The 24,017-nt window shown below is 37.2% G+C and overlaps 3 protein-coding genes and 1 pseudogene across 3 annotated transcripts; 2 read left to right on the forward strand and 2 right to left on the reverse strand.

The window, feature by feature from the left end:
• Window positions 1-2,254: 2,254 nt before the first annotated feature.
• LOC137951118 (zinc finger protein CONSTANS-LIKE 4) lies at window positions 2,255-3,277 on the forward strand. The gene is made up of 4 exons (XM_068797719.1): window positions 2,255-2,358; window positions 2,461-2,598; window positions 2,724-2,834; window positions 3,051-3,277. The coding sequence occupies exons 1-4, from the start codon at window positions 2,287-2,289 to the stop codon at window positions 3,117-3,119; spliced, it is 390 nt and encodes a 129-aa protein (XP_068653820.1). The 5' UTR covers window positions 2,255-2,286; the 3' UTR covers window positions 3,120-3,277.
• A 2,210-nt stretch (window positions 3,278-5,487) lies between these two features.
• LOC137951283 (elongation factor 2-like) lies at window positions 5,488-7,495 on the forward strand (annotated as a pseudogene).
• Window positions 7,496-9,222: 1,727 nt separating this feature from the next.
• Window positions 9,223-11,618, reverse strand: LOC137951284 (myb family transcription factor PHL12-like). The gene is made up of 5 exons (XM_068797870.1): window positions 11,495-11,618; window positions 10,940-11,016; window positions 10,444-10,613; window positions 9,803-9,923; window positions 9,223-9,489 (listed from the first exon to the last, which is right to left on the reverse strand). The coding sequence occupies exons 1-5, from the start codon at window positions 11,616-11,618 to the stop codon at window positions 9,223-9,225; spliced, it is 759 nt and encodes a 252-aa protein (XP_068653971.1).
• A 9,713-nt stretch (window positions 11,619-21,331) lies between these two features.
• On the reverse strand, window positions 21,332-23,680 carry LOC137951285 (protein FAR1-RELATED SEQUENCE 2-like; the record flags this gene model as incomplete). Its single annotated transcript, XM_068797871.1, is given in 5 exon segments — window positions 21,332-21,348; window positions 22,550-22,598; window positions 23,562-23,594; window positions 23,596-23,623; window positions 23,625-23,680. Coding segments are annotated over 5 exon segments (183 nt in total), but the record flags the coding sequence as incomplete, so codon positions are not given.
• Between the last annotated feature and the right edge of the window lie 337 nt (window positions 23,681-24,017).

Here is a 24,017-nt window from a genome sequence, read left to right on the forward strand (position 1 = left end):
TACAAACAATTGATCCCAACAATCATATTAGGTTTCCATGCACAAAATGTTGTAAAGATTGATTAAATACAGAAAGCTCTGAACATCCGGCATTCTTCCAACGTTGGCGCAGACGAAAAGAAGGATCAAACCGAACAGGTTATATGTCATAGCTCTTAAACAGCCCTGCTGTAGCAAATCAAGCTTAGTTTAAACAGCCCAGTGAGAGAAGTAAATTTTAAGGGTATTGAATCCTCCGGGGCAAAAGGCAAACCAGACTAAGGTTAGGCCAATTCCCACCAAGCATCTCAAAGGCCATCTCTTCTTCCTTCCTCTGTCAAAAGTGCTTCATTGTTGACTCTTTGATATCTGGGCACTTCAATCCAAAATCTAGGCTTCTACGGCCTGCACTTATCCTTTGCTTTAACCTAGAAACGACATGAAAGTATTCAAAGAGGGGAAGTGTCCGTGTGATTGTCGCTAAAGCTTCGTAAATTACCTGTCAAATCTATCATCTGTCACTAGCTTAAGCTAGGTATCAATTCCTCAATTTGCAGGCTTCATTGTTCACCCAATGCCAGCGGCTTACTACCGGGGATCCGTACAAATCAGGACTGCTATATTCCCATCATCAACTTGAAGATGGGCAATGGAGTTTCGTCTGGTTGTTTCTCCCAAGACAGGCAATCTATATTTCCTCTGCTGTTCACATTCACTTCCGCAAAAAACTAAAACAGGTGATAGGGAATAAAAACATGAACATCTAAAAGAAATCCTTGTCTTCTTGACAGGATCTCCTTTCGAGGGGAAAGTCCATCCTACTTGCAGTTGAATGGATTGGGTTGTAAATGAAAAAGGAGACAAACCCAGAAGAAAGTAGTCCCAGAGCCACAAAGATGGTAACATGGAGAACAAAGAATACTTCTAGATGTAGCGGAAGCAGAGACCCAGAACATGGAAACACCCTAAATCTCCAGTGATCTTGTTCAACATGGCCTTGCTCTACAGATTCACTTCTCATGGCATCTAACTGTCAATAAAAACGAGTTCAGTAGGGGAACACGATGCCACACATCAATCAATACAGAGACAAGTTTGTCAGGCTGGAGATTGCAATCTCTCTCTCCAGTCGAACCCAGTCTTTCTTTTGCTTTTTAACAAATTTCATAAAGGAAGACCCTTTGAAGCTTGTTGCAGAATTGTCTGCAGTAAATTGGTCCTAGAGCCAATGAAATGGGGAAGACAGAAACCGAAAACCACCAAAATATTTACGTGAAATAATCGGAAAGATTGGGGTGCAAAGGTATCGGATTCGGATGGACCGTCCAAGATCCCTTCTTTCACTTTTTTATGTTTTATGTCAGATTGTCATTTTCTTCATGGTGAAAAAACAAAAGAAAATAACTCAACTCAACTCTTTTCTCTCGAGTCTTCACTTTGAAACAAAAGAAAATAACTCAGTTCTTTCTCTTGAGTCTTCACTTTGAAACTTGTAACTTAACTCAACTCAATTCAACCCAGCTCCTAAATCAGCCCAGTTAATTCCCATTTACTTCCTCTGGGATGGTCCAAAACTAAGATTTGCCATATCAGTATCAGGTACTATATGTTTATGCATAGGAATCTTTTAGCATAAGGTTAGATATTGAGGATGCATTAAGCCAAATGTCCAAACTTATATCCAACTTAAGAAATCCAAATCGACGACATAAATTAGGACGAATCGGACGAATCGATCGATGCTTAGTAACAATTATGTATACTAATCTTTCAACTATAAACTTTAAGAAGCTAATTATAAGGAAATAAGTTGATGGAGATCATGTTTAGGTAAGCCTTTATGGGCGTCATGGATGATAATTAGTAATGGGGTTAATCAAATGAAAACCAGACCAAGGCGGGGGCCTGGCTCCTAGTGTTTGGCAACTTGCTTGTTCAGGCATGCATAAACGACAAACAAGTTAAGGCTGTATAAATTCACGTCCAGGCTCCACCCATTCATAGATTCAATCGTTGGTAGCAGAGATGACCTCGGTTCCTCACGTCACCACAGACCCAGAATGCAATTTCCAGGCGGGGTTTTGGGACATTCCCACCGCCGGCGACAACTGCGGCGTCTGGGCTGCAGACAGCTTCCACCTGGGTTCCGGCCAACTCGATACAATCTGGTCGGAAATCGACGATACCCCCTCGGACTTCCAGACTGCGTTTCCTGACCGGTTTGGAGTCTCGGTGATGGACACGGCCGGGGTCGAGACGAAGCTGGATGGAGAGTTCAACTGTGCTCCCGCGAATTCTTGCGGGTTGATGGAGAACTGCGGCGGGTTCGTTCCGGATTTCCGCTGTGGTTACGCCGCTGCTTCCATGGATGATCTCTGGGTATTTACGGACCCAATCTGCTGCTCATTTTTCTTCGTGTTCGTATCTCTGAATGGATTCTGGATTTAGCTAAACATTTTTTTTTTTTTGGTGAATCTGCAGGAGTTTCATGGCAATTCGCTGTCTAAGAATGGAGATTCCGGTGCAAAAGTGGCCCGTTACTCTGTAGAAGAAAGAAAGGGAAGAATTCTAAGATACTTGCAGAAGAGAAATCAGAGAAACTTCAACAAGACGATCAAGGTAAAGCTTCAGCTCGTTTTATATTAAATATTTAATATGCTAAAAAGCTAGCTTTAGTTCTGCTCAAGCGCCATGTGCTTAAAGTGTCTAAATCCATCTGAAGCTTCCATCTGTTTTTACTCCAGTATGCATGCCGTAAAACCCTAGCAGACAGACGCCGACGAGTCCGAGGAAGATTCGCCAGCAACAATGAAATTCATCGGGCCGAGGAGGAACACCATGACAACAGAAACAAGGTATAATCAACTTAACTATGAACTTGTCAAAACTAGAATTCAGGTGAATGAAATTCATTCATCAACAGTTCCAAAATGTACCTGTTTGATCATTTTCCGTGAACTTAGTTTCAACGAAACTAGTATTATTAAACGAGCAATAACTCATAATAAAGATTCATTAACAAGCCTTCTTATAAAACTCCTCTCATGGCTTTCCCTTGGATGAAATTGCAGGGTGAAGATAATGGAGTGGATTGGTATGAGCAGGCCGTGTGCATTTATCCATTCTTATTACTCGACTGATGCATGACTTTGAAAGAGAAGAAGGAAAAGAGAAAAGAGAATAAAACCAAGAAGAAGCAGCTGAAATATTTGAAACAGATCGTGTTCTTTCTTCATTCTTTCTTTCTCTTCAAGAAATCGTGTCTGACAAGAAATAAAGTGGTCGAGAATATCAATCAAAATGGCATAGGATGACCCTTTTGTTTATAATTCAATGCAAGTTCATCTGATTTTTCTTTAGCAGATGCAATAGTTGCTGCCACTCATCTTTTATAATCACAGTGCACGAGTAGAGAACTCTTTTAAGTGCCTATCAAAGGGAGAACTCCTTTGAACAAGAAGAGGGTAAAAAGAAAGGTTATGTTGAAAGGGATCTAAGTAATGGACCATTCTTTGGTCATCTAACTGGATTATATGGTATTAGTTGTATGGGTTTAATTATCGAATTTCAAGCACTTGAAATCTTCTTTATTTGAATCACGAATTGCGTAATTGGGAAATTGAAGGGTGTTTGTGGCTTCGATCGTTTTAATAGTATTTTTGGAACTTATTTTAAGCAATTTCGATGGTTAGTACTGGGATAAGAGAACTTATTTTAAGTGCATTTTATTGAAGTTGATTAGATAAAGAATCTGACACTGGAACAGAAACTTCATTGAGAATATGATTTTCTCTCTCTTAATAACTACGGAATTTATATTTCAACCATTATGTCTTTATGCAAGCCAAGCTGGGGCAGGACCAAATCAGGTTTCCGAGTTCAAGGCTCTCCAAAGCTGTATACTGATTTGATTTCTTCCCACGTAACTTCATGAAGACTCTGGATCATTGTCAGAATCAACACGAAAACAGCATCAGGAAGTAGCAAAGATGAAAAATACAGAATAGCAAAAGCAAGAGGAGAAGAAAACGTAATCCTGCAACGAAATTAAGAAAAAGAAAAATAGAAGAAGATAAGAACAGAACAAAGAGAGAGCAGAAGATACCTATTTGGTTGCAGCTACGAGTAGATCACCTGTAAACTGTCTGAATGAAAATGAAAACAGCATTAGGAAGCAGTAACGAATAGAAGAAAGCATAAACCTGCAGCAAAAGTAAAAAGATAACAACAGAAGAACGTGTACTGGTTGCTAATTGAAGCAAGGAAGGGCGATCAACAGAAACAACAACGCAGAGCAAAAACAAAAGTAACGCGATACAAGTCTTTTTTAGTGGAAGAGCTTCCCTGTTTCGGTATTGAACAAAGAGGAAAGTTTGCAAATGATCTCCGGAAATTTCCTGTAATTACGGTGCGGAAGAGCTGAAAAGCTTGATCTCAAAGATGTTAAGGTGGGGAGGGCCTACTTACAAGGTTGCCTACTGAGTTGGTGCAACAATACCACCATAACAGGGCTCTTCAAACTGCACTCTGGCTGCAAACTTCAGGTAAATCAGTGGCTGGAGAATTGACTGAAAGATCCAAGAGAATGAACAGTGGTCTGTATGCGCTTTTTGTATGCACCAATTCCTGTTTATAGTGTTCCTTCCATTACCGAATTGTGCCTTCCACCCTGGCTGGAAACCCAAGTTGTGTCTGCTTCTTTGAGTTGTTCTGTTCCCTTAAACTCATTAAACTGTCCTCGACATCTCTATTATAGTGCTTAACCTCCTGTATCAAATGATCATGCATTGGATACAATGATCTCTGGATGACTATTTGCACAAGATGTGGTAGTAAAGCAACAGTTAGCACAAGAAATGTAGCTAGCCAAAACAGAGGAGCAGGACCAAGTGCTTCTTCCACTAGGGAAGAACACCATATATGAGTAGAAAATGTACCAAAATAAGATACTGCTCCAAATAAACAGATGTTGTATCCAAGTGGAGTTTGATCAATGCAAGTGAACATGGAAGCTCCCAACTGGTCCATATCTGCTACCTCTCCCCAGACTCGAGAGGCAGCAGAAGAGGTGGTCCATATTTGCTTCCATTTTGGTAGGTTCAGAAGCAAATCAATACTTTTTCTTTTCTGTTCTTGGACCATGTAGTCCCACCTCACTTCAACAAGTGTTAATCTCACAAACAATAGCAGAAGTAACAGAGGAATGAAAATAACAGCTTAATTTCTGATCTTTCGTCCAGGTCTTTTTCCTTTATGGTGATCGACTTCGTTGACTCTCAAGATGTATAAGGTCCACTTGAAATTAGATCAGCAAAGAGTTGAAAAAAAATCTAAAAGATTAAGTAGAAAATCTTAACTCTGTATATAGATGGTAAAATAAATAAAAATGCAACCTAAAGCCTTAGACGTGCAGGCCCATGTGGTTTTAAGGATGTCATTAGTGGCACACATATTCTTTGGTAAATCAACAGAAGCAAAAGATATTTCATACCTGTAACCAGACATCTGATGACAAATCTTGCTAGAAAACCCGGGGCAATTACTGGCAATGAAGTCAGCACAACATTAAAAAGTGCCTTACACTAGTCATTATATAGACGTTGTTTAGAGAAGTTTATGTACAACCCATAATGAATAATGTTAAATCGTGTATTGAGCTACTCGTGGCCAGAAAGAGCTAAAATCTCCTAGTGATTTTCTAGCTATTAGAATATAATAGTGAAATTTTTTCCAAGCAAGGGTTCCTGTTGTGTGACTATTACCAGGAGAACATCGAGAATAAAAAATCTTTTTGTCCCTATGGCCTGCTCAATTTATATTGAATTACTTTTATGTATGATAGTTTGATTTCACACATAAATCAGTTTTAATTTGAATAACTCAATTCAAACCCCTCCCCCCACCTCCCTCTTGATAAGCCAATTGGACCAATAATTGGTATCAGAGTAGGCCAAGAACTTAATTGAATTCAAAATCTCCTTGATTTTGAAAACAATAAATGACATCTCAGATAAATTGCTCCTTCCCAAAGGACAGTCTACCAACCGTCCACTGTTATTTAATGGAACAAATTATGGATATTGGAAAGTAAGAATGGAGTTCTTCTTTCAATCCATGGATTGAGACATTTGGCATGTAACAAAAAATGGCCCCTTTGAGCCCAAAAAAATTGAAAATGGCATCTCGATTGCAAAAGAATTTAGTGAATTAACTAGGGACGACAATGAGTAACTCAAAACAAACTTCAAGACCATAAATCTCTTGTTATGTGCCTTAGGACCAAACGAGTTCAATAGGGTCTCCATATGTAAGTCCGTTAAGGAATTTTGGGGAAAACTTGAGGTCACACATGAAGGAACCACTAGAGTAAAAGAAATTTGTCAGTTTTCTCCAAATGAATGCGATACTCATAAGTGAGTTTTCCCTCCTTTTGTTCTTTTGAAAATTTCATGGTGACTTGACCAGTGAGATAAAATCAGTTTGGCATTGACCAATTTTAGGCTTAAAAAAAGGTTATTTTTCATGTGCCTTTATTGCTTTTTTATTTATGACAGTTATATCTTAGATCCATTCATTGAATTACTTTTATATAATCATTACAGGAGCTGGAGAACTCCATCTTCAAATCTGCCTTAAGGATTTGCAAGAAGTCTTCATGGGTGGAGTTGAAATCTTTGTTCTTGAGAAGTCATGCCGTACTATAATGAGCAAGTCTCCTAACAAACACAATCTGGCTTTATATGGAAGCTAGGCCTATGGAAGAAGGTTTAGCTGAGGCCATTGATGAGGGCCAAATTGGCCCAAGAGATGATCCAAAGAACCGTGCCAAGTTTCTCTCTAAGGAATTTGGCTGGGACAAGACCTAGCAAGGAAGATTTGGTGTTTTGGGCCAGAAACCACTGGACCAAATATGGTTGTTGAGTATGTAAGGGAGTTGAATACCTTAATGAAATCAAGGATTCTGATGTTGCTGGGTTTCAGTGGGCATCAAAGGAAGATGCTCTAGCTGAAGAGAACATGCGTGCTGTATGCTTTGAAGTCTGTGACGTTGTTCTCCTTGCTGATGCAAGTCACGGAGGAGGTGGTCATGTTATTCCAACAGCAAGAAGGGTCATATATGCCTCCCAGTTGACCGCCAAGCCCAGGTTAATGGAGCATGTCTATCTTGTGGAGATTCAAGCACCAGAACAGGCCCTTGGTGGCATCTTTGTGTTCTGAATCAGAAGCGAGGCCACGTGTTTGAAGAATTACAGAGGCCTGGAAGTCCTCTTTACAACATCAAGGCATATCTTCCAGTTATTGAGTCGTTTGGTTTCTCAACTGATATGAGAGCTGCCACTTCCGGCCAGGCTAAAGCAAAGAGGTGTCTTCCGATCCGATGGAGCCAACTTCTCAGGCAGGGCAATTGGTTGCTGATATTAGGAAAAGGAAAGGTTTGAAGGAGCAAATATCTGAAGTCCTCTGGAAAATCAGAGCAGAAATACAATCCAAGAAATTAGAGGAGATCCGGTTTTAATTTTATGTATATATAAGACTGTTGTAAATATATAAAAAATAAAAAATAAAACAAAAGAAAGTTTTCTCCGGTTAAAGCTTACCCTTGGAAATAAATTATTATGAGATTCTTTTTTATTTTAACAAAAGCATTTGATAAAAACAATTTAAGAGTTGCAAATAAATTTTGTATTATTTTATTGATTTAATACATTTAATATATTTTAATTATTTACTATTTTTATAAAATTGTATTAAAGATAAATTTGGCTATGGCTTAATGTGGGGATGACCAAATATTCAAGTAGGGGTGGCACCAAGCCAAACCGGCTCGGAAACTGTTCGAGCTAGACTTAAAAAAAATTCAGCTCAGTTTAGTTTTTTTACTTGAACTCACCTCGAGTTCAAACTTGAAATAAGGCCCGTTAAGTATAACAAGCTAAACTTGAGATTTTCTAAGCTCAACTTGTTAGCTCGTGAGTTAACTTGTTAGTATAGATTTTTTACAAAAATACCTTTTACTCTAATTACTCTTGTTAATTCCCTCTTAGTTGGTTGATAGTTGCCTTTATTTACCTGAAACCTCAAAGACAATCGATCATTTAACTTTTTTGGGTTCCTTAACTCCTAATGTTGTTATTTGTCAATGGAATAAACATTATTGATGGAGGTGTCTGCTATTTCTTTTAGGTCTATTAAGCTGGTTATTATACATTAGTATGTTCCATTGTAAAATCATCGGCTCCATTATGGTAGATTGCAGTTCAATAGTACTAAGTTAATCACAATATATTATTTATTTGGGCTCGATCTCGATTCCAATTTTAGGCTCAAGGCTAAGCTTGAGCTTAAATCCCCGATATATTCAGATCAAGTAAAATTCGAACAACCGCAAGAATGTAATTGGGAAGTCGAAAAATGAGACAAAGGCATAGGACAAAATTTGGGTCAGGTCTGGGTTTTGAAAACCATTCAAATATGATATCAATTGATATCAATTGTCTGGACGAAAATAGACAACCGTTTTAAGTGTTTCACTATCATCCAAGCACCTACTGGTGTTAGGCGTATCGGTGACCTTAAATTCCGAACGTCAGGACTGAGTGCTGCAGAGTGACAGAACGTGCCCTAAGATTTTGAGTTGCACGGGGCGGTGATGAGACGAGTCAGCATTGCAAATTCTTGGATTCATTACCGAAACCATTTTTTTAACAAAGGCTAAGTGAGTTTATTTTAACCCGGCAGCGTAGAGTGCGAAGCTGTATTACTACTCGCTGTGTGATGGATACTGCCCTACTCTTGCATGGAGAGGGGTGGATATGGCCTCTTCCCTCTACTGTTGACGATGGAATACTAGAAGGTATCTTGTCTACTAAACAAATGAAGGCAGGAAAGAAGAGGGTGCTCCTCCCCTTCTTCTGCAAACAATCGATCAAAACAGGGACTTCTCTTCTCTACATGAGCAACGAGATACACAAAGACAGAGGGACAGAGATCAGGAGAGAGGTGAACCCACTTCAGCTATAAAGTTATAAAAAAAAAGTAAGTAAAAAAAAAAAAAGTCAGGTTTGCAGCCTCACTGGACTAACTGGAGCGAAAATATTCCAACAATCACGGAAGTAGAACATCAGGACTAAGAAAATCTTAAGAACACTAAGGGGTTATTTTACAAATAACCAACGAGATCAAGTACTACAACCTTTACAACATTGGCTAAAGAAACAGCATACAAAAAAAAAAAGAATCAATTCAAGAATAGTGTTTCGAAGTTGAACTTGGAATGATTGATATGGAGAGCTCTAAGTCTATATGATCAGCCATGACTGGTTTGTGATTTTCAGCGATCCTGCTTGAGGTTCCTCCTTCACTAATATCTGATTCACCACCATTGCATAATGTCTCTCCCATCTTTCCATCTGTATTCGTCTCCCATGTCCCAAATGACAGAGATAGCTCACAGCTGTCTCTGGTGTCCTCTTCTTTGGCTTTTCCTTGGAGAGAACTCATCTGAGTGAGCTGCCACCAAAGAAATTTAAAAGAAAACAAGTTCAGAATTCAAACTTCAGACCTTTGATACGTATTTGTCATCAAGACTACGTAGTGTAGGATGAAGAAGAATGAAGGTAATAACATATATTCTGCAACTATACATTCAAATTTTCAGATAAAAGAAACCCTTTAATGAAGATTGTTCTTAATCTGAAATGTAGACGAAATGAAACTCTTTTGAAGAGTTACTGACTTTGATATGTTTAGTCTCAGAAGTGAGAGCAGTCCCTACATTTCAACAGTGCCATATATAAGCATGCAATGAGGAAAGTAAGCTCACCTGACTTCCAAAGCTCTCCATCTCTACTTTGCTGTAGCAATTACCATCACTTTCCCAATGGCTTTCGCCCCCAAAACAATTTTTGCCCAGCTCAAGTGTCCATGGTTCCCTCCCTTCTGACCTGAACATCCATAATTAAGATCCTGATCATGTCTTTTGCAGCAAATAACGAAAATGAAGATAAACGACGAGAACTAGGCAGTGATCTTCTATTACTTCTCAAACATGGGACTTTTTTCACGGATCCGAATGTTTCGACCTACTGCAACAGAAATCCTCATTAAAGAAAAACAAGCAAAAAGAGAGAGATCTGGAAGAGGGAGAAAACTATTGAGTGATTTCTTGAAGCTTGTGTGAGCATCAGAAGAAACAGTGCAAAGGTTTTTCGTTTCTTGATTTTGTTACAATAAAATCTTTCCTTCATGAAGGCTACTGCTAAAGAATTTGAAAACCCAGAAGCGATTTCTACACAACTGTGGTTTCATCCGCTTGTTGTTTCTCATGGATTTCTGCTGCTTCTGTGAAGCAGATGAACTCTTTGTTCGCTACCAAGGAAATGGCTACCGAAGCTTAAAGTTCTTATCATTCCAAAAGCATCAGCTACTGTAAAATGAAACTGAAAATTACCAACTTAAATTTACCGTTGAGATGAGCAACTGTAGCTTGGTTCCCTAGTCCACCGGGGTAAGGTGCAGAAACTCGATGAATCAAAAATTGCAACACTGTTGCAGCTCATATTCCGTCTTCCCGGGCTTGAACCTCTGGTCGGAAAGCCTCTAACACGATCGCCATTCTTCGCAGTTCTGTACATCTGTTGATCAGAGGAAATTAAATTATTAAAGATGAACGTGGATATGAACGAAATGGTTGGAAATGGTAGAGCATTTCAGATTGTTAATTATGCGTCGATTCTGCAAGTTCCTTGAACGGTACACAAGAATGCCCACGAAACTTTAAATCTGTGATCTTGATTCAGGGAAATACTGATACAGTTTTCGTTGTCTTCTCCAAATCAAAGATTTGGAGAAGATGAAAACAGACACATGGCTGATCGTACGAAGAAACTAATTGTGCAAATTGATTAATCCGTTTCCTTTGAACCAATGTCTCTTTACCTTTAGTAAAAGAAAATCGTACCTGAAGGTGGCTCTTCACATGAGCTAGATTGAGTCCTTTCACGCCCATGAGGAGAAGAATTCGATTAGGTGTAGCTTCTGCAAAAAAAAAAAAAAACAGAGAAAAAACTATCAACAAAAAAAGATTTTTTTCTTGAGTTTCTTTACTTTCTTAAAGGGAATTAACCACTTTTTCAGAACTAGAAGCAAAGCCGACTTATTCAACCTACGTAATCACTGAACTATTTTTTGTACTAAAATAACCAACATAGATTTTAATTTCTCTCGTTTTCTTGCACTCAGATCAGTGCAACTTAAACAAAAATTGAGAGTAAAATACAACAGAAGTTTGCTGATTTAATTTGTTTCCTTTGCAGGTTTTTAGGTAACAGAAGACGCAAATCTTTTTAAGATTCTGGTCTCTACATAACAATCTGGTAGTTTTACAATAGAAAAGTACAGTTTCAGTTTAATTTTGCCTCCGAGCTTGTTTTTTCATAGAAGCAAACAAGAAGAAGAGGCTTCATTCTCCTGAAAACATCCATGGCTGAACCAAGCTTTCACGCGGCAAACTTACTGTGCGGACCACCCAGAAGGTCGACGGCTTCAGTGAAGCGGGAATGGAGGTCTGCCGTCCACCGGAGCCGTGGAACCTCCGATCTAGTGTACTGCCTCGTCGTAATTCTCTCCGGTTCTCTCATAATACTTCCTTTTCCCGCCAGTAGAGCAACAAAGAAGAAGAAGATCGAAGCAGACAAAGAGAGAAAAAAAATAAGGAGAACGGAAGAAAAAGAATTCAGAGACTCTTTTCTCCTTTATGTAGTTTCCTGCTGGCTTCCAATAATAAATTTCTGTTTGCCTCCCATGTTAGGCAGGTCTAGCAATCCTCCGTCACTTCATGGACACCATAAATATGCAGCAGCAGCAGCAGCGAAAGAAGAGTCTCGCACTCTTTCGGACTTTCAAGGTTCGTTCTCCAGTCAAAATATGCTGCAACACTGACCCTGCAACCCAAAAGACATTAAAGAAGATCAAAACCCTAGTGTGATACACATTCCAGGAAACCAAATCCCGCTCTCTACCTTGATTTTGACACGTTTATGGCCATCAACAAGCGAGGAACTTGATTGGTCCCCCAGGAATACATCACAGCCGAAATTTTTGCAGTTCTGTTCAATTTAACCAGAGATAATGAGCCAGTTTCACTGTAAAAAAGCTGTTAAAAATGATTAAGAAACAGCTTAGAATCGTACTCCAGTTCTTCTGTTCTGAGCCAATGGGAGCAACAGCAGAGAGAATTAGGAATTATCCTTCCTTGATATCTTTTTCTTCTTTGATTTTTCCCATGGCGTAAAGCTTAAAAACACTTCAACATTCCATCACGTGGGCTTTTTGTGTGTGTTTTTTTCAATGGTCGATTCTCCCTAAAAGCTTCAACTGATCAAAAAGGGTTTCTCAGGTTTTTCAAGCTTTAAAACTCCTTAAAAAAAGATTATTCTTGGAGAAGAAGACAAATAAGTGTGTTCGTGACGATTCAGAGCAATCCAAAAGGTTTGGTAGAGAGTAGGCAAAAAGTGGTGAGTCAATTAAATTTTAACATGAAAACAAAAATTTACTTAAGGAGATCGCTTTTGATTAAGATAAAATGACAACATACTCATCATTTTTAAAAAAAATAATCTTAATATCTAATATTCTCTAACTCTTTATCTGACAAAGAAAATTTAAAACCTTGCTTAAAAAAAAAATTCCTCCAAAATCTCCCAACAGTTGAACCTCTCATCTCTTAACATTCCGGATCATGCGAACGTCCCAATCTCTGGACTAACATCTCATCTCCAGCCCCTTTTTGCCGTTTGTTAAAATTAAGGAAAAAATGGGTTGATTCCGACTTCGTAAGAGAGGTGTGCGGTGTGCAAACTGCAGAACAGTCAATTCAAGACTCAAGAGAATGGGATTTATGTGCAGACAAAAGGCCAAGCGAAACGCGCCCCCATATCCCTCGCTCTCTTTTCCCCATCAATCCCTTGTCAACAATAGACGGTGCCTACTTCCAGCCCCTCAGACGATCTACTTCCGTGTTCAACACTGCTGCTGCTTTGAAAAAACTGAAATTCTTCCAGGACAGCTCGGAATGATTCGCTTTCTCTCCTTCCGGGGACAACGAAGCAACGAAGCTGTTTGCTGATATTCCTCCGAAAAAAGAAAAAGGAAATAGGAAACTGTTTCAGGGTTTGAACGTACTTCAATCCACCATGTGGTTCATTGCATGGGAAAGTTAGGGTTTCCCCTACGTAGAAGAAGGTGGGTTCTGCGAAGAACTTACCAGCTGGTGATCAGTCTTACGTTTCAGCTTCAGGAAAGGACTTTTGATAATAATGGGGCTTCTGGTGAAATAGACACAACTTATAAACCAGAATTTGAAGTCGTAAGGGAAGGAGAGAAGGGAATCTTCTCTAACCGAACCTCGTACAGGGCGATATCGAGCAAACTGAGAACAGTGTGAACGATTGACCACCATTTGATGGTGCCTCTCGTGTAATTGAAACGAATCGAAATGTGGAGCCATCTCTGACAACATGGACTTGTTTCTGCTTGTTTTGGAAATTTCCATGAAGGTTGAATAGAAAGATGGAAGAGAGCAGAAGTCCAAGGTAGCCTACCCTATACAGCTGTGAGGAAAAGAACCCTTGTGGCCTAGAAAAGCTAGCAGTTAACCTAAACAAATCTGGGACCATCTACACAATTGGCATTGTTCAATGTCTCAGTACTGTTACCTTAGTAGGTACCTTGCTTTTAATTTATGCTGTTCCTCTTTCAAAACTCCAATTTGAAACCAAATGTAAACCAAATTCCATTTGCTTTCCAAAACTGGTAAAAAAATAGAAATATAAGTTGAAATTAGTTCTAGTCTTCAAGAATTTGACAGCATACTAATAATTCAAAGAAAAAACCCTCGTGCCTGCTTGAGTTATTCACGTGAATGAAACTCATTCCCGAAATTGGATTATGAATAGGTCTTCTTCATGAACTAGTCCTATGGGAAGATTTCAAAGGCATAAGTTCCACTTTCTTACAAATCACAAGGAAAACAAAACAAAAAACAAAAAAACTCTTTTAACCAAAGGTTGTGTTAATAGACCAGATACGTATACAAAGTGGATATAACATTATTTGAATCCAATTTATTTACAAATCTCAAAATCTAAACAAGAGGAGAAGAAAGCTAGATATCTAGTTCCGACTGCATCAAATATTTACTGAATCCAGATACAGTGACGGATCCCTCTCGTTCCACGAAAACTCTATTTTAGATCATTATTGAAAATTTCGTTATCCAAATCCGCCCTAGTTAGGCGGTTAAAAGTCCTGGATCTTCTGCTTTTGTCTCGGGTGGTTGGAAGGGTCAAAGATGTTCACTGTCAATGTGAAAGCAGAAGCAGAGATGGAGCCTGGAAATGAACGAAAGGAAGAAGAAGAAAAGAAGGAATTGTTTCCATGAAAAGTAATATGCAGCGAATGTCAAAGAAAATGTGGGAGGTGGGATATTATTTAAAGTTATCTCTTTGGAGTGAAGAAAGGGATGTGAGAGCATGTCAAAAGGAAAAAGAAATTTTAGCTAAGTCTGCATGTGAGAATGTGGAATCTGTTGGCTGTCTCGTAGGGGGTTTGATAGGGTTTGGCAAGCCGTGGAGTTGTTAAACCAAAAAAAACACCAAAGAGTTGGTCTTTATTCTTTAATGGACCTCTTCCAAGAAAGAAAGAGAAGAGAGAAGAGAGAGAAAAGGTGAGAGGAAAAGATAAGGGGTGGGTGTCTTACCCAGACGATTTATGTATCGGATATAAGACGTCTTGGGTTTTTCCCAGGGCAAGAAGTTTCGAAAAACTGGGACTCCCACCCCTAGAAGAAGAGATTCAGAGTACCCAACTCCAAGATTATCTCCATGAGAAAATGCAAATTTGAAGAACATAGAAGGAACTTTCCTAAAGAGGGGCGCCTACTGTTATAGAATGAGTCCGAAATTATGAATTCATAAACAGTATTTCTTAGTTTTCTCCTTCAAAATTGGTTGAACAACTGAAATGAATTCTAAGAACCAAAACAAAAAGCATCACAGGCTGGATTGATCAATCACCTCCAGTAAACAATTGCTTGTAATGAACTGATTTGGAGAAATAATGGCCACAAAGCCCATGCAACAAAAGTCAAGAAAAACCTACCAAAATGTCAGTAGTGGAAAGAAACAGCAACTAAGTTTCATCTTTCTTAGGATTACTTCATCAATCAAATTGCAATCAAGTTTCTATTCATCGTCTTACCTCCAGGAAAGGAAAACTATTTTAGGATTAAAATGGGTTGCCTGATTACAAAGCCATGAACTACCAGCATCTCCTAACCACCTTGAGTGATGATACTCACTGTTAAAATCTTGAAAATTCTGATAAATTTGAAGACTTTTCTGATTTCTACTATTAAAGACTGTTACACCATTCTTGTTCTTGTTCGGTAAATGGCCGGATGTAATTTCGCGTGAGTGAAGTTTTTTTAGAATTGATATAGATAAATTTTATAACAATTGGTCTATACCTCGATACCTTTAGGGTCTATTTGGAACCCCATCGTAAAAAAAATAAAATTGGACCATTATTATTTCCAAAAATAGTTAATGAAAAAAAGAATTTGATCATTATCTAATTTTTAAAAATAATAATGATCAAATTCTCATGTTCTTTTCTTATCTAGGGGTTCCAAATAGACCCTTAACCTAAGGAGACTTGAATTCAAGACATGTGTGCAGAAAGCCCCCCATGAGACTATTGAACCGCAACCAAAAGTCACACAGTGACATCACAACTGCTCCTTCATAGAATAAATTTTGGACCTTATATTGAATTACGTGTTCTAAGAATTAGCCACGCCACCATAGTACCAGAATTGCTGAAAATTTCCAACTTAATCTAATTTTTTTGGATAAATGCCATTTATTTTCAAGGCACTACTGAACGAAGATAACTCCAAGAACCTAAGCCCAGTAATGTTAGCCCAACAACAGATTTAAATCAAGAATTTGTCATAGATGTCATTGCCCACAGTCTGCCATAATTTGCAGTTTCTGTGGTCAGTACTCGATGAAACGGAAACTCGTCAATTTTTGTTTTTATCAACAAAGTGGAGTGATCAATTTTTTGTGTTCAATCTTTGCAGTCTAATGGAGCAAGGGATGCTTGTGGGAAACTCGATTTCAGTAATTCTTTATGTCTTTATAAGGAAGAATAGACTTCATTTTTCAAATATTTTGTCAGTATTAGTTCCAAGCATTATGTTGTTTCTATTGAATCGCCACTGATGTGCATATCTCATTACATCAGACTTTATGGCAATCCAATCTACACTCAGATTCCTAGCCTCAATTACTGTCAACTCTAGCAGCAATCAGACGAACCTTACTCCACCAGTCTGGCTAGTTGTGGAAGCAAATCATGTCCTGCATATCACAAGTTTAGCCCCCAGAGTTGCAACTGTGCCTATCCATATGAAGGAACTCTGTATTTCAGAGCACCATTCTTCCGTGACTTATCAAATAGTACATTATTTCATGCACTAGAAATGCACCTGTGGATAGAACTTGACCTCAACCTTGGCTCAGTCTCTCTTCAGAACTGATTTTTCAACATGGATGATTATCTTCAAGTTCAATTGGAACTCTTCAACTTCAATCATTTTATATAAGGTCATCCTGCTAAATGGTCTATCCATCTTTCCAACATCATGGGCACAAGCAGGAAAAGATAATGGGATGGAATATTAAGCCCCAAATGGAACATTAGGAGAGAGCTTAACCGGTTAGTCCTCCTTCCCCAACCATATTCCGAACTGTTTATAAAAATTTCCTTCAAAATCAATCACTTGTACATAAAAGTGCGGTTTACCTTCATTGGAAGAGAAGACTCCAAATTGCCTTAGGCTCAACAAGCGGACTCTTTTATCTTCATAAGCTAGCAAATCCTCCCATAATTCATAGAGATGTCAAGTCTTCAAACATTCTTTTGGATGAAAACTTAACGGCAAAGGTTGCAAATTTTGGACTCTCAAAGCTTCTATGCTTTGAAATATGTTCTAGCAAATGATTTTTAACATTTTCTTCTAAATGTTATATCTATCTTGCATATGGTAATGCTAATTAGACTTAGGACTCCATGTCCATTTGCATACATCCAGACCTCTACTCTTCCTTCTTCATACAAATGTCTAAACCACATTCATTTTGATAAAGGAACTATGTAAGATTGCAAGCTTAAAGTTTTCTTCCTATCACAAAGACCAAATTTCTTATGTGATTTGCAGGTTCATTATGTTGCTAAGTGAAGAGGCATAACATTCATGACGAGTAGACAAGGACTTGAAGATGGGGGGGGAGAACAGTAAGTCCCAAATTGATCTATTTTATGTGACTATTTCTTCTTTCGTATGCAACCATATTATCATCTTCTTTTTGTCACAAAAAGCCTAAAAATAAGTTTTCCTTTAGTTTCATAAAATTGTGTATACAAGTCAACTTGGCTTCTAGGTGATGTTCAAAGCAGTGTAACTTTTACTTTCTCCTTTTGTTTTTTTTACAGATTGGTTTAGTGGATTTGTATTGGTCATATTCAGGGTAAGCAAATCAAGTAAGGGATACTGATGATTAGTGTTATTCCTCAATGTTGGATTATGCTTGTCAATGGCATTTGTTTCTAAATGTGACTACATCTGGATGTGGAAGTTATTCATGCTGAATTGTATTGTGTTGACCTTGTAATGTGATATTTGAACTTGACGATGAGATTATTCGAGAAAGTACTAAACTTTGATATTTGTGCTATGGAAAAAAATATTGAAAGAAAATTCACAAACAGGTCACCAAAAATCAATATAGGTATTTTTTCAAAGCAAAGCATGAGAGGTGAGTCAATTGATAACAAGGTTGTCTGATGATACTACAGAGTTTAAGGATGACTATGAAGGTCTTGAGGTGTTAGGTGTATATATAACTATTTGCACTGAGTTGTATACTAGTTGTGTCGTTTTCATTCTAATGAGAAGATTATGTGGCCTAATGGTATGGCACCATGCAACTAGAGATCTGGGTTCAAATCCTAGAAGAGGCATATTACTCATATTGTGTACTAAACTCTTTACTTTTCTTAGTTAGCCATTTGTTGATATTGCTTTGAGCTTTTAACCATAGATTTTTATTTCTTTACTTATTGTTTATTGTATTTCCATTGTTCAACCTCAAAAGAGAAGTAATTTGCAAGGATTTTGACATAGATGACTTTTAAGACTAGTGAGAATTTATCTATATCTATCTCATTGATTTTTGCTTTTTACAGCTTCGTGAGAATTTGGACTAGCTAAATGAATTGATTCAATGTAACACGGCATATTGAGTGAATGATGTATGGTCATTTTGAGAAGCTGATATTTTTTAAGGCCTGATATAGATATAGAAGCTGGTGATTAAAAGAAATGCCTGAGAACTGGCTAGTTGTTGTTCAGAGTGTTATTGTTTTAAGTGTGTTCATTGAAAAAAATGTATGCTGCATAACTTTGCTTATTATGGTATAAAAATATATTTTGCCATGAAAGGTAGTCCAAGATGGAAGATTATACAAATGATGACATCTTGCTTTTGATGACTACCTCATTTACTTGCATAGAAAAATATTTGTTTAAAAGAACATTGGCGAGCTGTGTAATCATATTCTTTTTCTTGATGCTCAAATTTACAATCTGAAACTACAAAAATATGTTTATATGATACAATTCATTAATGAAGAGAATTTCGTAGTACAAATGATATAGAATAATGTGCTTCAAAACTTGACAGAGTTTTCATCCTCAAAATTTCTAATAATTAATCTTGTTCTCTTTAACATCTCTAACTCAACTTGTGTAGAACATCATCTATCTGAAAGATCAATGTATGCCTACAAAACGCATACTATAAAAGATCAACTTGTGCAAAAATTTCCTTCTAGCAGCTCACAATCTTTTGTTGTTCACAAACCTACAAAATAATTACAATAATATCAACTTTTTTTATTCATGTATCACCATAGCAAAATATATAAACTTAAAACGCTCATATAACCATTAACTTAAGAAATCACAATTGTTTGCATTTGTTGTTGAAGCTTGAAACTCATGCAAGGGATGCCCCTCTATTGATATTGTTGAATTTATGGAAAAAAAAATACTTCATTGACTTATTATAATCAGTGTACATGAACCTCTATTTACAATAAAGTAGTAGAGTTCAACTACAATTAAACTATTTTTGTCCCAATTACACCCAAACTCTAACACGTAAAGATAAGTCCTAACATAATTAAATAACCCAATATAAATAAAAGACTATCATGACTAAAACACCTTTAAACTGAAACTCTTTTGTGAGATTTCCTTCCATAATAATGGGGCTCTGTAAGACTTCTTCTTGTGTAAGACTCATAATGCCACCTCACGTGAGCATGGTGGTCCCACCAGTTCGTGTGATCATGGTGGATCCATATCTTATGGGCTTGGGCCCATCTTCCAACATTCTTAGATATAAGGGCATTCATTGATCTTATGGGCTTGAGCCCATCTTCCAACACACTTGGATATGTGGGTCTTCCTTGGTCATGTGGGTTTGGGCCCATCTTCTAACACTCCCCCTCAAGCTGGGAGAGAACATCATGAACTCCCAACTTGGTGCAAATGATGAATAAGTTCTTCTCGAATAAAATGGCAGTCCTTCATATCTTCCAACACTCCCCCTCATGTTGGTGCTCTCTTCCATGAGGCCCAACTGGCATAAGATAAGTGAGAGTAAAATTACTCCAAGTCGTATGAAATTGCTCCATACTCCAGTCATAACCCATGTTGGAAGTAGGGCACACTCCTATCATTCTCAGGTAGTGGCACTCCTATCTTTCGTAGGTAGTGGGTCTATACACAATGCTCAGAAGTGTAATAAAATTCTTTCATCACCGTGGCCCTTCACATGACAACGACCCTCAAGTGGTAGGAGTAATAAATGCCAATTAAGGAGGATAACATATATGTAGTAATAAGTTCCTCCATCACGGTGTCCCAACCCGAGCACCGACTCTCACAGGTAAAAATGGGTGATAAATGTCTATCATTCACAAGACGGGGATAAAAGACGTGATAAGTGGGTAATGCATATCATTCACAAGACGGCGATAAAAGACATGATAAGTGGGTAATGCATGTCATTTACAAGACAGCGATAAAAGACCCACAAGTACATAAAAAAAGTCTCAATGGACTTAAAATACCCAACCATGATGGACTTAAACTCCCAACCGAAGCAACACGAAAGAGGTTGGCCCAAAGAGGTATGTGAGAGTCAAATAAAGGATGGTATGAGAAAAGCTGCCAAATAACCAATGGGTAATGGGTAAAGAAGAAGATAGGATGCTAAGGCCACCACTTCTTCAATAATAATGGTAGCAGTTGAAATGGGACTGGGCCCGTATAACACAAACCAAAATAATAAAATCCTTGTAAAAAAGACCCATGAAATAATCCAATGCGAGTATCTACACCAAATAATATGTTGAGCAAGGAATATGTTGTGAATACCTCAAAATAATAATCCAATCCGAGAAATAAAATCGAGTCGAGCCGAGTCAGGTATCACCAATAATTACAATAATTATTACTGTAAGTCAGGATTCTTGATCTTCAATTTTCTTTGTTGCAAAAAAAATCTTCTTAGATATAAAAACTTCATCTTTTGTGCTCCCCCTTTCTTGAATATTTTGGTCACATAAAACTTACCAAAATATATGAAATAAAAAACCTCTTTCTTGTATTTCTTCTACTTCTCCCCCTCAAGCTAGGAGGTAATGGCAATGTTCCCAGCTTGAACCAAATAACATAAATGTAGTAACCAAAAAAGGGTAAGTGAGATATTTACCTGATATAGTTGATCAATAATAGCAATTCAAAAAGTGACGTAAAACAATTGGCTTAAATTCGGCTTTTTCAAAGCAACAGGATACCAATATGACCTTTGATTTTTCTAATGTGAATATATCCTTAAATAAAGATTAGATTGACATAAAATTTTCTCCTTCTAAAACTAGACTTAAATACCTTTCATCCAAGTATAATTTATCTTCATAAAATATACTTCTATTGAAATATATAATCGGATATATTTCGATCTTTGTCGAACTAAGTACTCTTCCAAGATCAATATCTTCATATAAAAAACTCAGATCGAGAATTGGTTGAATATGTAAGAAAATAGGCTTATAGATATTTTTTTATATATAATTCTTCATATGAAGTCTCGTTCTTGATAGCATAAAATAGCTCACAAGTTGAAGCTTTCTGTTGTTGCATGAACCTCTTTTGCAATCTGACCTTTGCTGCTTCAAATATCGATCTCTTTGTAAATAACTCCGATTGTAAAAAATAAAATTCCTTGGAAAAGTACACTCGAATATATTTCCTTCATTATATAATATGCAATATGAAAAGCTCATTATGGAGGTGAAAACGTAAAGCAAATAACGGATATAGGGACTGAAAAAAAAAAGATAAATATGAACCTAAACTGCTAGAGATAATAAATCAGAAAAATATCACATTACCTCTGTGAGTTGACCAAGTCAACTCACAAAACCTGCTCTAATACCATGTTGAATTTATGGAAAAGAGAAATATTTCATTGACTTATTATAATCAGAGTACATGAACCTCAATTTATTATAGAGGAAAGTAGTAGAGTCCAACTGCAATTAAACTACCTTTATCCCAATTACACCCAAAGTCTAACACTTAAAAAGATAAGTCCTAGCATAATCAAATAATCTAATATAAATAGAAGACTAATATGACTAAAACACATTTAAAATGAAACTCTTCTGTGATACTTCCTTCCATAATAATTAGGGCTCTATAAGTAAGACTCATAATGCCACCTCACGTGATCATGGTCGGTCCCACCAGCTCTTGTGATCATGGTGGGTCCATATTTTATGGGCTTGGGCCCATCTTCTAACACTTTTAGATATGCGGGTCTTCCTTGATCTTATAGGTTTGGGCCCATCTTCCAAAACACTTGGATATGTAGGCCTTCCTTAATCCTGTGGGTTTGGGCCCATCTTCCAACAGATATAGATGTTTCACTTAAAAAAACGTAATCAACAAGTATATAAGAATATAAAATAAATTATTGTGAACATAACTAAATAAGTAATTAATTACTTTTTCTTTGACTTAGGACAATTCCTCTTACCATGGTGTGCTAGCTCATTACAATTATGACACAACCTTATGATTTGATAAGTCTTTTCCATTCCCTTCCCTTCTCTTTACCTCCATTCAATCTCTTACCACTACCTTTTGTTTTTGAAATCTCAGGAGGATAGATTGAAGGATTACCTTTACCTTTCTCATTCCTAAATTCATTTTCCACTAGTTCAAGTGATTGGAGCTCAAGCAACTGTAGGTGAAGGGCAACTATTTTCTCTTTTGTAATAAGTCCCATATCACGACTTCTATTAGGTGTTAAGGGCACAACATCACCTCAAAATTCATAGCCACTATGACCTGAACTAACAGTTATACTTTGTGTCCATCTCTTCCTGATGTAATGGTTAGGAAGTTGTTCAATAAACTAATTTCTTAAAACAATAAGAATGTGCCTACAAGGGATCCTTTCTGACTCAAACTTCATATAGGCAAGTTGTTGATGTGGATCATATGAAAGTCTTCAAGGTCATTCATTTGAGTATGTACCCACCCCAAGTAATTTTACCCAATGCATTGTTGAATTTTCCTCCCTTTGTGAAACAAAGCTTAGACTCTCTTTCAGTTCTTTTTGGAACTTAAAAAATATGGACCTTGTGTATACCTTTGCTATTTGCTTCTAAACATTGAATTGGGTAATCATTCAGGGCTTCGTATAAGATGTGTCATGATCAACCTTTTTCACCTACTGCCTTTGTTTGCTTATGGTTCTTCATAGTTGTGAATGAATTCAACTAATGATTTCTTTTTATTGAAGTAAGAGTCAAAGAAAGAGTTCATACTTTCGCTCCTTTGTTTCATCTACGTTCCATCCATGAATAAGTGTTTGCAATATGTAGGAACCCACTAACTCCGTTCACTAAAGATTTTGTGAAACCAATCATTATGATCTAATTGAAATGTTTCATTAGTACTTAACCATTTTGCTTCAAATTTTTCTGGTGTCTCAGAGTTTCATACACAATCTGCAAAATCACTTTGGAATTTTTCATCACAAGCAATAGGACCAACTCTCTCACCAACCTTATTTAGTATATGCCACAAACAATACTTGTGAAAAGTATTTGGAAATATAATTTTGATTGCATGTACTATGCTAGGGTCCTGTTCTGTTACAATTGCATGAGGGTGTTGGTTTGACATAGCAATGAGAATTTGCTGAAATAGCCAAATAAATGAATTCCGATTCTCATCCTTCAATAATCCACTACCCAAACATTGTAGATTGTTCATGATTATTAACTCCAGTAAAAGGCGCAAGCATCAATTTATATTAGTTAAAATCATAAGTAGTATCAAAAGCAACTGCTTCACCAAAATTGTGATATGCCTTCCTAGCTTCTCCATCTATCCAAAAAACAGTGAGTTAACCTCTTCTCATTATTCATTTCATACTATAAAAAATGAAGGATTTACTTCTTGTAAATCCTTGAAATGATAAAACAACATTTCAGTATCATAATCTCTTAATTCTTGTCTTTTGTCACTCTCATAATTTATAACATCTCTTTCAGTATACCCAACCTTGTCATGTACTCCAGATAATATCTCAAAGAAAGAAAAAAACTTTTGATGTAGAAACATTAGCATCAAACAAGTTTTTTATGCACTTGTGTAATTTGCATATGCAAGGGCAAAAATTACCTTTTACAAGGAGTCAATAGGACATGATTGTGACCCTCAACAAATTCCACCACTTCCCACTTCTCATCAGAATCTTTAGTGAATCTAATTAATTCCCCACATCCATCTCTTACGGATTCCTCGCTTTTTTTATGGTTTTCAT

This window comes from Aristolochia californica, unplaced genomic scaffold, assembly GCF_029961685.1.
Source record: "Aristolochia californica isolate CCGP_79_NKW_82.1479 unplaced genomic scaffold, dmAriCali1.0.hap1 SCAF_15, whole genome shotgun sequence".
Lineage (NCBI taxonomy): Eukaryota > Viridiplantae > Streptophyta > Magnoliopsida > Piperales > Aristolochiaceae > Aristolochia > Aristolochia californica.